This window comes from Bos indicus, chromosome 2 (genome assembly GCF_029378745.1).
Source record: "Bos indicus isolate NIAB-ARS_2022 breed Sahiwal x Tharparkar chromosome 2, NIAB-ARS_B.indTharparkar_mat_pri_1.0, whole genome shotgun sequence".
Classification (NCBI taxonomy): domain Eukaryota; kingdom Metazoa; phylum Chordata; class Mammalia; order Artiodactyla; family Bovidae; genus Bos; species Bos indicus.
Genome location: NC_091761.1, coordinates 26,966,069 through 26,981,272, shown reverse-complemented (window position 1 = coordinate 26,981,272; position 15,204 = coordinate 26,966,069). Strand labels below are relative to the sequence as shown.

Here is a 15,204-nt window from a genome sequence, read left to right as displayed (position 1 = left end):
AGGCATATTATAGTTCTTGAAAACAGTCATAGCTGCCGCTCAAAAAAGTCCAAGGACAACTTCAGTACAATTGGGAATAATTGAAAATTATTGAAAATAATTTTTTTGAGAACCCAGTGGAAAATATTGCACATTAAGGACTCCTTCAAGTACTTACCCTAGCTTGGGATTCACAACTATTGCAGCTGGTTGACCCAGTTCAGTGGAAATCAGCCACTTTCTGTACCTTCCATCAAGTTCAGCCACTTCAATCCGTTGTCTCCTGGCATCTGACCAGTAAATATGCCTGAATTTAGAGAGACAAACAACTGAAAAGTCTAGAATGAACTTCCGGGGTGGAGGTGTGAAGACCAGAGCATTTAGTGTGGAAGTTCTGGCCAGCAAAACAGCTACTCAGACACCAGTGATAAGAGCACAGCCTCTGTCTCTCAGGAATGCCCCAGTCTCTTCAGCCAAGGGGACATGTGAGGGAAGTTACAAGTGATGGGGTGTGGGGTGAAGGGGCTATTCAGTGAAGCAGCGGTTATCAGCCAGGACGGGTAACGATGGTGACCCTCACACCTGGCATGATTACGAGACAACTGCTTCTAGGTAGGGGTCGTGAGGCTCTGTGGGCCTTTCGTTCTGACTGCCTGTGAGTCAGCTTCCTCCTCAGCCAAGAGTCCATCATCATCATTAGGAATCTGGCATCAGCTTCAAGGATGAGTGGAAACAGACACTCAAAATAGCAAACTCAGCAAAGCCACCCTGCCCTTATTCTTCGGGCTTCAGGTCTCAGTCTCAAGCAGAAAGAGCTGCAGTACTTTCTTAAATTCACTCATTCATTAAGGCTGAGAAAGAGGGAAAACAAGAAGAAAGATCTGCCGTTGCCAGGCTGGTTTTCAGAAGGAGGTGCTAAAGTCTAGAGGTGCCAGTTCATGAGTCTCTGAGGTCTTGTTTCCTGACAGGAGTTGCTGAAATGAGTCTCCTGTTATCCTGCAAGTACAGTGGGACTTGCCTAACTTCTGCAAAGATGCGCAAGTCTTCCAGGAGTACTAGACAAGTATGTGAAGAGGTGAAAATTAATACTACAGATGACTCTCTGTTGTCTCAGAGGGCAACAAACATTTTACACTACTACTTCATTAGAAGGACATAATGATTCTACAAATGATTGAGTTCTGATTGTAATGTAGTTACTTTCCCGTAAATGTTATTCCAACCCAAGGCTCTTCCTTGAAGAAGGTTTCTTCCACATCAGTTTGCCTCTCGTGAATCTATCTGATGATAAACCTACTTAAGGTTCTTATTTAGACATCATTTAAATTGGCTCTGGTTCCTGAAGTTCTAGAAGAACACCCCTATTAGCTCAAACCCAAAGCTTAAACAGGAAAGTCAAACTTCCAATCTGTTCAGACAACACAGCCTGCTAGGAACACAACGCTTGGACTGTTCCTCCTCAAAATAATCAGCATCAGGAAAAGTGTTTCGTCTCAACTGCTTTGCTGGTAGAATGCAAGGCTGTCCCATTTCTTCACCAAATGAGCAGTGCTGCCATACTGAAAGTTCATTTTGGAATCCAGAATTCTGTTGACAAAAATGCTCTCCTAGATAGAATATAAAATCTTGACCTTGGGGCTTTCCCCACATTTTTGAGGCACACAGAATACAGGAAGTGATAAAGTTTACCCCATCACCCCACCGGGTAAGCAGAGGTAGATGCTGGGATGCGAGTAAGTCCAGGTATCACTCAGCTGCCCTGAGGCTGAGTGCACCCATAATCTGGGTCAATTCAATTCATGTGCCAAGCTGAGCAGAGGGGAGCTCTGGCCAGAAGAGTAGAAAAGGCAGAAGGAAATGAAGCTAAACTTACCTTCCAACCCAGTCCACTGCCAATCCATCAGGCTGCACTATGTATTTCAGGTCCAGGTTAATTTCCATCACAGGATTATTGCTTCCAGATTCAAAGTTGGGAATGTAGGCACGTTTGATAGCACCGGAATTAGAGCCCTCCCCTAGCACAGTGTAATATACAACACCTGCGGAGGTGAGACACAGCGATCAGGTGCGTGTAACCAGCATCAGGTAAGGGAAGAACTGGAGTCTAATCAGGTGAAGTACTGTTCATTCATTGATGTCTCTGTTTCCTCAGTGTTCCTGTAATACTAATAGTGCAATGAAACCACTATGATCAAACCTCAAAAATCTATCATACTTGACATTCTAGCTATAAAAGCTTTAACTGATAACCTACTGATAATTAGTCAGCAGCATTGAACGGTAATTCATTAAAATATATTTCAGCCAAGAGCCTGTTTACCCTCATTAAGATCATGTTCTAGTTTCAAAAAAAGAATATATAGATTAACTAGGGGCAAATTGTTACGAGTTTAAGTCCATACTGGCAATAATGAAGCTGTGTAGAAGAAAAGTCTTATTTTATGTATAAACTAAAAGATATTGGATAGCAGGCACTTTAAACAGCATAGGAAGGGACTTTCCTATGGTCCAGCAGTTAAGACTTCGCCTTCCACTGCAGGGAACAGGGGTTCGATCCCTGGTTAGGGAACTAAGATCCCACATGCCACATACTGTGGCCAAAAAAAATACAATTTTCTTTTTAAAAGCATAGGAAGACTATGCCTTTCAGGGCACACACTTTCCTAGGTAGGAACCATTCTTGAAAAGTTTACTGCATTGTATGATGAAATGTGAAATAAACCCTACATAGTTTGCAAAGCATGTTCATATCTATCATCTCATTTGACTTTCAAAACAACTCTCAGAGGGAGCCAGGCTGAGCAAGATTACTGCTCTTATTTTACAGATAAGAAATAGAGATCCAGAGAGTTGTTACAATTATTTAAGGTCATAAAGCCAGTAGACAAGGGAGACAGGCATACTATATAAGTTTTCCTGCCCAACAACCATCTCCCGCATGCCATACAGAACCATAAGAGACTTAGCAGTAAGCATCACTTATTTTCCTTCATCAACTACACACCACATACACTAAATTAGATGCTGGGTCAGATGCCAGGCATGTGGAGATGAATTTGATTCAATCTCTGTCTCCAAAGAGCACATGGTTAAGGTGTAGGGAGAAAGATGTGTGGACAACTAGCTGTAAACTCAATCCAATGTGGATAAAATGCTACAGGTTCACAGAACCGAGATTATCAAAGACACCAGAGGGGAGGTGACTTTGAACTGGGATTTGAATAGAAATGCTCCAACCATACAGCAGTGGGGAAGAACAGTCTTGGCAAGAGCAAAGACAAGGAGACAGTGAACAAAGGGATGTGAGGCAGTCCTGAAAGAACAGTCCCCAGAGATGGGGGAAGGTTCAGTGAGAAGTTGGGAAACAGGCTGGGTGCATGGCCACGCTGAGCAGTCTGGAGCATGCCGGGTGGGAGGAGCGTCCTCTTCCACTCAGGCAGCAACACTCGCTCATTAAAAATCCATTTCCCAAAGTTCAACACCTTATCACTCAGTGGATTCAACTGATATCGGAGACAGATGCCAGGGTTCATACTCACTGAGGCCTGTGCCCTCCGGATCCCAATCATAATCCATAGCCTTAATGCGCTCCTGGTCTTCAAGGTACTCTGAGAACTGAAGAGATGAGAGGTTGTATTTTCGAATTCTCACATTTTCAGGCAGTAGCAGCAAAGGAGGACTACCTGGAGACAAAAGAAGGGCTGATTAATCTATTTGAATTCTACCTGAATTTTGGATATAAAACAGCAGATATCCTCCCTGTCCTTAAACACACACACACATTTTTCTAGGAACTAAACTCTGCTAATCAGTGGAGCTGACCATAAACTGGGTTGCAAAATCTGTGACATTCTTGTCTCCATTTCTGTTAGGGATATAATCAGTTCTTTATCTTTAGGTAACAGTTTAAAGCAAAGTAAAGACTGAAATCCCTGGATAGTTACCTCATTTTCACTGATTTTTTTTTTCAATGACAATAAAACAAATAAGATTGTAGACATTCATTCTCACAGAAGAAATTCAATATATAGAGTCTTACTAAAAGTTTACCCAGAAGTCTCCATTTCTCATTCTTTACTGACAGATTTTAATGATTCTTTTAGCAGGTAATCAGCTCCATGACCTAGTTTAGCTTCTAGCTAATGACAAAAAACCAGCTTGTTCTTATTTTTTTTTTTAGTTAAAGCAGCTATGTAAATGGTGACTATTCCAAGATATACTGTCTAGAATTTTTTTAAATTTACTTGCATAATGTCAATCAAACCCAATTTAAGTAACTTTTAAAAGTTCATTTTATGTATTTCATTTTATGTATTTTTATGTATTTATGTATCTTGATATAATGTTCTACATAAATTTCTCATTTCAGTCATCTCTTTGGTTAAAAGAGTTGAAAATTTTCTAATTTGCTGCTTAATTACCACACCAACTGTTCAAATGCTTCACCCTAGTTTGCATTCAGAGTCAAAAATGCTTAGAGGGTAAAACATTTAAGCATGCTAGTCAAATGTATGCTTTGTACAAAAACTCAATTTGTACAAAGAAATTGAACAGCCATTTTACCCTTAATATGCAAAATAAAAATGTCGCCTTCTTATCAAGTCCTTAAACTCAATTACAAACTCAATTCAAATCCATAAGATTATAAAGACTCCTTAACTGAGATATGCTGATTTATATCAGAACTCTGGAAATCTGGACTGTGGTAACTTCTGACTTTTTCTTTTGCCATTTTTATGTAGTCTCTATTTCTGCTTTTACTCAGGCCTGATTCACAGATACTGGCATTAACCAAAAATGCAGAGCTAATGATTGAAGTCGTAAATAAGCCAGACTCTTTCTGTCTGTGATCAATAGTCCACGAACAATAAAAAAAAAAGTTTTCTCAACAGAGTGGTCCTGGTCTGCCCCAACTGACTATGACCCATTGAATGGGATGTGTTTTGTGACCTATTTTGGATTGCTGGACCTCAAACCTTGACCTCAGTGGAGTGGAAGGCTTTGCTGACTACCATTCTACACAGATGCATTTGTTATCTGAATCCTCTGGAGAGGGATATCTTGTCCACTTTTTGAAGTTTTTATCCAGGTGGACCAGAGGCTAAATCCAGAATAATAACACTTGACTCTTGTTTCAGTGTCTATGTATTTGTTGGGGGTTGTGTTTATTGTTTTGATTTGTCAGGGGAGAGGAGAAGAGAGTGGGTTGGGTATTGGAAGAGAAGCAGCTGGTGAATTTAAAAAATAGGACTCAAAAGTTTATTTCCTGGTATATTGTAGCCCTTGGCTTTGAGTCTTTGAAAGTCAGTTAATCCCCCGTCAAAGCATCATACCGTCAGCCGCACACCGTTCTCCATATCTGTCACTCAGAGATGTGAACCCTTCAGCGCAGGAACACTCATAACTTCCTTTGGTGTTATGGCAGATCTGAGGACAACTCCCGAACTGCATACATTCATTGATGTCTGCAGGCAAAATAAAACCAAGTGAGCAATATCTGCTTAGAGCCCATCTCTTCCTTAGAGATCCTGCTTCTGTTTAAATCCATATTCACAAGCAATAATGATGAGAAAAGTGCAGATGAACACAAGTCATGATGCCAACATTTGCAGAACACTAACCAAACTTCAGATACTATTTCACATGCATTTCAAGTTTTTCCCTCATTTGATCTTCCAAAACGACTCTCTCAGATATGGACTGTTATTGAACCCAAAGTCCCAAAGACCAGATTTAAACAGAAGCAGTCTGACTCTGTACAACAGCAGAACAAGATTTTCCCTTTGGGGAAGCAGCTGTTGTACCACTGGTATTTGGTACCACTTCCCTCCTGCTAACTGGTTCCAGGAAGGGGTGGCACTGATTTGGCTTTTTCAACTGAGTTCTTAGGCATCAGCCCTCAAAAGAACTATTCTAATCATCTGAGTATGGTACATCATGAAATAGGACTAGTAAATTCAAATGATCAAATACACCTAAAATCCTACTTGATATTTACCATCTTGGTAAGCGCCCCATCTTAGAACTCATTTATATAAGTCTGACATAAGGGTGTAATAAATACGTATTGTCTGAAGAAAGGCAGACTTGTGTTTGTTAAAGAGAAATTTTGATCTCACACACTGATACAATAGGGAGCCATCATCAGCCAAGCCTTCATTCATCATATCAATTTCACAGACATTACTGAAGATAGACTATCACCCAGTGCTATGCCAGACACCGGTAAGACAGCATGCAAAAAAAGCAACCGGCATGAGCTTAGCCCCACGAAGGGAATTAAGCCATGTTTAATAAAAGGGAATGAGTGGAGAACCTAAAAAGTACAAGGTTCTCCTTATAGGAACTGGAGGAAATACAGTCTACCTTCACAGAGGTTTCTGTCAATACTATTGGGTTTGAATCCAGGTCTACAGGAGCAGATGAATCCTCCTTCACGTAACTGGGTACAGTTGTGTTCACACAGATTTTCAGCACATGATCTGTCTTTTCCTGTATCTGAAACGCAAAATCCCACCATTACAAATGAAAGGTACAAAGCAGATGAAGCACAAGTGAACACTCAAGTGGCCTATCAGAAGAACACCTACAGATGGCCATCAGAGAACAGAAAGTCTTGAGATGCCCCCTTTCCATAAGTTTTGCTGAGTATCAGAGACCTCTCTACAGGTATATCTGCCAATGCCCTGAATTCCATTTGTACAAATATATGTAATGTTAGATCCTTGAGGCAATTTTCTGATTATACTCAGCACTGCCATGATCATCCTCTGAGCATCCATTTCTGGACAGAATCAAAAAGCCAGGGACTCTTTACAACCATCACCACCTGCTCCACTATCTTACTATTATACAATGATATCAATATATAAATAATATTTGGGTGCATGCATGCTAAGTCACTTCAGTACTGTCTGATTCTTTGTGACCCTATGGACCGTAGCCCATCAGGCTCCTCTGTCCATGGGATTCTCCAGGTAAGAATACTGAAGTAGGTGGCCATGCGCTCCTCATGGGCTCTTCCTGACCCAGGGATCAAACTCACATCCCTTACATCTTCTGCATTGGCAGGCAGGTTGTTTACCACTAGTGCCACCTGGGAAGCTCAAATTTTATATATATATATATATATAAATATTGATGTATATATAATATATATATCTCATGTGTGTATACATGTATATATAGCATATGTATACACACACATATAAATAGAAGGCATTGATTCTGTTTAAAAGAAAAGGAGGAGAAAGGGAAATGAAAAGGAAAGCAAGCGGATGAGCAGCACCAAGAACTGGTATTTAAAATGAGAATTCTATATCTTAGTCAAAGTAGCCCAATGCAGTAAGATTGAATTCCATCACAGATCCACTTAATATCTGAAAAGAAATGTTGCTTCCATACCAGATTAATGCCTGGGCTACCTTGCTTGCTTGCTTGCTAAGTCGCTTCAGTCGTGTCCGACTCTGTGCGACCCCATAGACGGCAGCCCACTAGGCTCCTCTGTCCCTGGGATTCTCCAGGCAAGAATACTGGAGTGGGTTGCCATTTCCTTCTCCAATGCATGAAAGTGAAAAGTGAAAGTCAAGTCACTCAGTCATGTCCGACCCTCAGCGACCCCATGGACTGCAGCCTACCAGGCTCCTCTGTCCATGGGATTTTCCAGACAAGAGTACTGGAGTGGGTTGCCGTTGCCTGGGCTACCCAGTTCCCTTAAACAAACCCTGCTTTTAACGCAATGTCATTTGAATTAGAAGTACTATGGTGAAGAACCTGCCTTGCAGTGTAGGAGACACCAGTTCGATTTCTGGTCCAGGAAGATCCCACATGCCATGGGGCAACCAAGCCTAGGTTCCACAACCACTGAGCCCGTGCTCTAGAGCCTTTGAGCGACAACTACTGAAGCCTGCGAGCCTAGAGCCCACGCTCCACAAGAGTAGCCCCTAATCGCCGCAACAATGAGGATCCAGCACAACCAAAAATATAAATAAACAATTTCTCAGCAAGGAAGTTACCTTAAAAAGAACAGGGACTATGGCTGATTTTAAGCCTTTTAACTTGCACAGGCAACTGCAAAAGAAACCAAAGCTTGATCCAAGCCTAACTTGGAAATCCCCAAAGTCCTGGAACCATTCACATTATCAGTTAGTCTCCAGGCATCAAACCCAAATCAACTTCTTGGTTCTGCAAATTCCCTCATGTTTATGCCTTTTAAATATTTAATTTAAATCACATTATTATGTCAAAAAGTCCAATCCTATTGATAAAGTGTGTGAAACAAATGGCAAATCAACTCAATATGGTTGGTTCTTCATCTTCCTTTGTAACCCACACAGGAGAAAAATTTGCCAGGAAATCCTTGAGGGGCCTCAGAAAAAGGCTATTAAAGCCCAGGAAGTTGGAAGCATGTGGAGCTAACTAATGTTACCAAGTCCAGACTTGCAGGGTTTGAAGAACTCCCTCCTTTTTCCTAAAAAGAAATTGAGGCCTGGTGATGTTAGTATGTACTCTAAGTGGCACAGTTAGTGGCAGAGGAAGTGGGAGCCAGTTCTTCCAGTCTGGAGTCCCAGGACGGTTCCAATTCGGCCCCTGCCCCTCTGTGTGACCTCAAGCAAGTTATTTAAGCTCTCTGAGCTTTCTTTTAGATATAATGGCAGTAATCCCCTGGAGCTAATTTGAGTAACAAACTAAAGAATGTATGGGGGGCTTCCCTGGTGGCTCAGTGGTACAGAACCCATTCCTGCTAATGCAGGAAACACAGGTTCAATCCCTGGTCGGGGAGGATCCCACATACGGTGGAGAAACTAAGCCCATGCGCCACAGCCGACCACTGAGCCTGTGTGCTAGCCTGGAAGCTTCAACTAGTGAAGCCCACACCCTACAGCTCGTGCTCCACAAGAGAAGCCACTGCAACAAGAAGCCCACACGCTGCAAGGAAGAGGGCCCCTCTCCCTACAGCTAGAGGAAAGCCCCCGCACAGAAAGGAAGACCTGGTGCAGCCAAAATATATAAACAGATAAACATTATATATACAAAAAAAGAATGTATGTGAAAGCATTTCACAAACGCTATACAGGACTACCAAAGGGCAAATTATTAGCCTGCCATTGCAACATTCACTTTCCATTAAGCTAGAATCATCCCTTGTTTGTGTACATCATACCTTTCCTACACAAAAATCCTCTCTTAAAAATCTGTGTTCCTTCCAAGGTCCCCCGTGACATTTCTATTCTTTTAAAAATATATATTTTTTTAATTTATTGGCAGTGCTAGGTCTTAGTTGCAGCATATGGGGTCTTTAGTTGCTGCATGCGGGATCTAGTTCCCCAACCAGGGATTGAACCAGGCTCCATTGGGAGCATTGGGAGCACAGAGTCTTAACCACTGCACCATAAGCATGTCCTGACATTTCCATTCTTACCAACTACTCTTCCCCTCTGTGCCAAAGATACTGCATTTGGCTTAAGACGAAAAAAATGTGCAAATTTAGAAACAAAATAAATAGCTTTAAGGTGCTGACAGCCACCTAGTGAACTGGGAAGAGGCTGTGCCTTTCAGTTAAAGGAGACCAGAGTTCAAATCCTGACTCAATTTCTTAATGACAGGAAGACACAGCCAATTTATTTAACCTGTAGGGTGGTTTCCTCATTTGTTTAAAAGAGAGTGACAGAGAGACAAACAATACCTAACTCACAGGATTGTTACATGGATAAAATGAAATAGTCCTATTTAGTATTCATGTAGTATTCAGCACAATGTCTGGTATAGAAAACTGTTCAATAAAGAAACACAACATGTAAACTAAAGACAAATGTGGTTACCATTTACTTTATGTTATTGCAAGTTTTTCAGTAAGGTAACCTGAGTTACTACCATGAAGTACAAAAATAATTATTTACTTACTGCATCCCGTCTCATCGAAATTGTCACCACAGTCATTAACATGATCACACACCCGGTGCTGTGGAATGCAACGCCCATTGCTACACTTAAATTCATCTGGTGTACAAGGTCTAGGAGTCGGTTCTACACCTATAATTTAAGAATAAGTTCAAGTCAAAACATTGTCTTTTGTGAAACAAGATGCTTCCTTCTGTGTCAGAGACAGTGTTTCTCACAAATAAGCTGGTGCTTCCCTACAATTCCTGGTCTCCCTTGCAGGTAGCTTGGGGCCAGATCCAACCAATGGACTATGAGCGTAATGGACACCTGTCACTTCCAGGCCTAAGAAGTAAGGAAACTGTCTCCTCCATTTCTCTCTTCTCCAGCCTCAGCAACCTTGAAGACTACGTGTTCCGGATGGCTTAATACAGGATGAAGGGGGCTGCCTGACCTTCATCAAACTTTAGGCCTCTGCTGGTGTAAGCCACTGAAATGTTGCAGTTTGTCTACTGTGATGCCTGGCTGTGATTCCTCTAACATCCTCCTCCATGGGAAGAATTTTAGCTTCCTATCCCTTTTTTCCACAATGGGATTTGATCACATCCTACAAATGTATGGCATGATTAATAGAGGAAGTGGAAACAGAAGACAAAAAGATGTAAACCTGCCCCAATTTTTAAAAAAGGTTTTATTTCCAGGTTTTCATCCTTTTGTATTATGCTTCAAACAAACATATTAACAATGTTATAACCATTGGCTCATCTCTGCCCCAAAAAGGGGAAGGAGAAGAAGGGTTCAAACTTGAACATGGAGATGGTATCAAAGTCTGCCTGACATAGGATGGCAACTGGCAGTAAGCATTCTAAGGCCACATCAATGTAAGGAATAGAGAATAGAAAAGCATTTATCCAAATTTCCCCAGCTAATATCCTTTTAGAAAAAAAAGTAATTGGACTCAGGATAAATAACCTTCCTGACTGACTTTTTCTAGGTAAACTAAATTGCCCAGAAAATTAATCAGCTCTTTCCTTCAATGGATATATGGAAAACGGTCTCAAAATGGAAAAGCACAGATTTCTCAATACCTAAAATATTAAATGCAGCCATTTATCTCTTAAAATAATCTATCATTTTTCTCGTCTGGGAAATGCATTTTCATTTTAAAGAAGGATATTAGATAAGCCCTGTGAACACTAGTGCAGCCTTACTCAACATGAGCTTTTCAGCGGGACATTGAGAAGTTCCCATCCCTAGATTAACAGTTAGAAGCTCTAGGCTGAAGAGTGACCAAACCTCATTTTTGAAAAGAGAGAAACCCTTAGTTTTTCAAGTGGGACTCAAACCACTATTTAGTGTTTGTTCTCACTTCCTTAAGGAACTTTCCAACATCTGGTTCAAATGAAATAGGAAGAATGGGGGAAGGGCTGCATCTGAGTACTGTGTGTTTAGGGAGTCTTGCAAACAATGTCCATGGAGATCTGCAGTCATACGCACAGCTCAAGCCTCTATAGAACAAACTGAAATCCCTGAGGTACATTTTTCGGACTGCAGACACTGGGGGCCTTTCTTTTCCCTTCTCCCTTTTGACTTTTGCTTACAGAGCTCCTTTTTCTCATCACTTCCATCTCCACAGTCATCCTCCTGGTTGCACACCTCATGACGATAAATGCAGCGATTGTTGTCACACCGGAAACGGTATGGTGAGTCACAGGCAACATTTACTAGAACACAAGATGAAAAAGCAAAAGTTTACATTAAGAATAGAACATAAGGGTCAGGATATAAAAACACTCCTGTTGCCAACACCAGGCTTGGGCTTGCTTGATTCGCCCCTTATTGGCTTATTTGATTAACCAATTGACAAACATATCTTGAGTGTCTTGTTGACACCCTGGTGCTGCTCTGTGCACCAGGTTCAACTGGGGAAAAGAAAGACGCAGTCCTTATCCTCATGGAACTTTTATTCTAGCAAAGAAACCAACTTCACAAATTAACCATTCAACTAAAACTGTGGTAACAGCCCCAAAGGAAACATGCTATGAAACCAGCTACTGGGAAGATCTGATATAGATCTAGGGGAGGAGGAGTCAGAAGGGGCTTCACGTGGGAAGAGTCTGGGTCAGGAGGAAGATGGCAAGCTTCTGGACCTGAATAAAAGATCTCTGTGGCTGGAGCTAGAGTGAGGAGGACAACGGTGGCCGGGAGGTTGGAGAGACCAGCAGGACTATACACTAACTCTCATCCTAACAGCCAGGAGCTCACTGTTTGTCCCTCTGACTACAATCCAGAAAATGAAGTCCATTCATTAAAGTTCTACACCATGATGGAATTTCCTTCCTCAATTTCCTCACCTATTACTTTCAAAGTTGACATCTCAAAGCAAACACGTACTCATTCTGTTACCCAGAGTTAGATCTCTGGCTGATGCTCATGCCCCTGTGAGGAACCTACAGGTAAAACCCAGGGCCCTTGGTTAGAACAGGGACACAGTCCTCTACATGTACCAGGAATTCAGAACTCAACACACAGGTGTCTTCCTCTTTCCCATGGACGACATGAGCTGTTTGATTTTCCTTCTGCCTTGGTACCACACACAGGAAGCAAGAGGAGAGATTTTTAATGAGGTTGAGGGGAAAAAAAGAACAGCTGCAAAAGTTGGCTCTTGGAAGTATTGTTAATAGAACTTCACAAGGATTATTTGTGGTGAAAGGAAAATGTAACATTATAAAACAGTGTGGATCATTTTCATGTGGCTGTGTCTCTGTCTCCCCAAAGTTTAATCTTACTAACTATGGGCACTTTATCTTATAGTGGGAAACAACTTTTCCAGGATTTATTTGACAGTTACACATGTTTAGGCTCTTTTTCAAGATTCTTCAAGTGAAAAACAAAACAAACTATTGTTAATTCCTTAGAAGAAAAGATGTGGCAAGGGAAATATTGGGATGCCACTGGGAAAATATAATGCAATTTATATTTTAATTATATAATATAATTAAATTCTCTTGATGGAAGGAATATTCTGATATATTATTTTCTAGAGTCAAATCATAAAAATGAATAGTGAGGGCTAAAATGAATAGTGAGGAATCTAGGAAATTGAATGGAAGAGGTGATGATGAGAACCTCAGAAGTGAATTACAGCTAAATGAGACTAAGAATTAAGAGATTCAAGAGGAATGGAGGGCTTCTACTTACATGACCTTCTTAACCTTGGCTTGCATCTGAATCACATGGTTGGTGAGGGAGGGGTTGGGGAGGCGGGTGGGCAGCTTACTAATGCAGAGATTGCTGGCCTCCACTGCCAGCAATGAATCTGTTTTTCTAACAGGTCGCCAGGTGATACTGACTCTCTTAGTAACAAAGATAACACCTGAGATCTCCAATGACTCAAGGCATGGAGCAAAATGATCAAAACAAACTTATGTTCATTCATTTTGCTAAAATGCAGTAGTTCTCAACCAAGAGACCAAATTAAAACCTAAGGAGCTTTTTCAATATATTTTTGCCCAGACCCAAAATGTCCTTGGACCTTTGATAGGTCTAAGCCTGAGGTGGGACCAGAGCATGTGCTTCTAAAGCACCTTTTCCCAAGGGATTCGGATGGGTACCCACATTGAGATTGACTGGTTTAAAAAACAAATATGCATCATACAACAGAAAGGAATTAGATGGGCTTGAATTATGATGTAAATGAAGTGAGTTTAAAGATTAAGTGGTTTTAATATTTCCTAAAGGTGCTTTGTGAAGCTCCAGAGGCTTGGCAGAAGTACTCTGAGGGGCACTGAAAGTGGGGTGGAGCAGGAGAGATATACACTCCACCCTAACTCAGACTTCGACCACAACAGACCTGCCTTTATTTATGCATATTGGTTTTCCAACAATTTCTTTTGAGGCCACTGTTTTCAAAGGCCACAAAAATGTTTAAAACTATGGATGTCTGCCCAACTTTCTCATGTCTCAAGTAGAGAACTAAGCAGGAAGGCCAAGGAAAGTGCACTAATCAGATCATGTGTCCAACACACAAAAATTGTACAAATGCCCTCCCACTTATGCTCCACATAAGAAACATTGACAACACCACCCCTCAGTCTCTCACTCACAGCACAGATGGAGTTCTTCATCGGAACCATCGCCACAGTCATTATCACCATCACATTTCCATGATGAATGGATACAAACGTGATTTTTACATTCAAACATAGTAGCTGGGCAGTATGCACCATTGGGAAAGCGGGTGGCTGTCGGTGGGGAGGAGACATATTCAAATGATTAGAAATAGATACTTTTTGGAAAGCTAGCTGGCTATTTCTCCTTTTATAGAAAGAATTCTCCTAATAGAAAGTGTTCCATTATAGCCTGCTCTTTTCTGATTCAACCACAAGTACTGCAGCCTTAAACCGTCTGAAATTCTGATGGAATGTTTCTTAAGGGTAATTGACTAAGCCCAGTATTTAATGACACGAGTCATTCTATGGACAGCATTGGGTTTTTTCTTTTTCAGGTAAGTGAAACTTTTCAGCAGTGCCAGCACTGGCTTTTCCTATCATATATTTAAAGTCTCTAGGAAACCAAGGTTTTAAGATGCGGCAACCACATGATCAACAAAATCCATCATAGATAAGCATCAATAGTTAATATTTATTCAGTGGTTCAAAAAGACTAAAATACAAATGATCATATAGGCTTTATACTTTTAAATGGTTTTATATGCCTTTATTACAATTCAGAAAATGCTTAATGCTGGACCTTCAATATGGTTGAATACCCATTTATTCATTGCTTGAATATTCTTTTCCTGCCAAATTTTTATGTGATTAATGATTTGTAGAGTAGTTGATAATATATAAATACTTTCATTAGCACAGACATAACATATTCTCTATCTATATATAATATTTGAAATATTATTTGTGAAATATACTTGAATGACTACTGTGAAATATATAGACATGATGACTCAAGCCCCATGTAAATTGATAATTATCAATGAATGCTGAATAGAAAATATCTATGACCTTTCAATCTAAGAAGTGGTGGCTAATGGGTCTAAACAGCCATAACCATACGAATTGTCTAGAAACTTACGACAATTGGCTTCATCAGAGGCGTCGCGACAGTCAGCCACCCCATTGCACTTCATATGTTCAGAAATACAGTGCCCGCTATCACACTGAAAATATCCAGGACGGCAGGTCATCATCTCTGAAAAGGAAAGAATGTTATTTCCAAGGTGCCTTGGTATTCTCAGACAAGTTTTAGCTCTGTGGAGGGTAGTAAGTATTCCATCGCATTCCTATCCATACCCAGTGACTGGCTCACAACAAACCCACAACTTGTGGT

The 15,204-nt window shown here is 40.9% G+C and overlaps 1 protein-coding gene across 2 annotated transcripts in view; it reads right to left on the bottom strand.

Annotated features, from left to right (window-relative positions):
- The window catches only part of LRP2 (LDL receptor related protein 2), a 176,816-nt gene that overhangs the window by 15,791 nt on the left and 145,821 nt on the right, over window positions 1-15,204 (bottom strand). For both annotated transcript variants that reach the window (XM_070803716.1, XM_070803712.1), the window contains exons 60-68: window positions 14,950-15,066; window positions 13,965-14,102; window positions 11,460-11,582; window positions 9,883-10,011; window positions 6,346-6,477; window positions 5,313-5,444; window positions 3,519-3,662; window positions 1,853-2,018; window positions 158-286 (exon numbers count right to left, since the gene is read on the bottom strand). In XM_070803716.1, coding sequence (XP_070659817.1) covers window positions 158-286; window positions 1,853-2,018; window positions 3,519-3,662; window positions 5,313-5,444; window positions 6,346-6,477; window positions 9,883-10,011; window positions 11,460-11,582; window positions 13,965-14,102; window positions 14,950-15,066 — 1,210 coding nt within the window. The remainder of the gene's footprint in view (window positions 1-157; window positions 287-1,852; window positions 2,019-3,518; window positions 3,663-5,312; window positions 5,445-6,345; window positions 6,478-9,882; window positions 10,012-11,459; window positions 11,583-13,964; window positions 14,103-14,949; window positions 15,067-15,204) is intronic.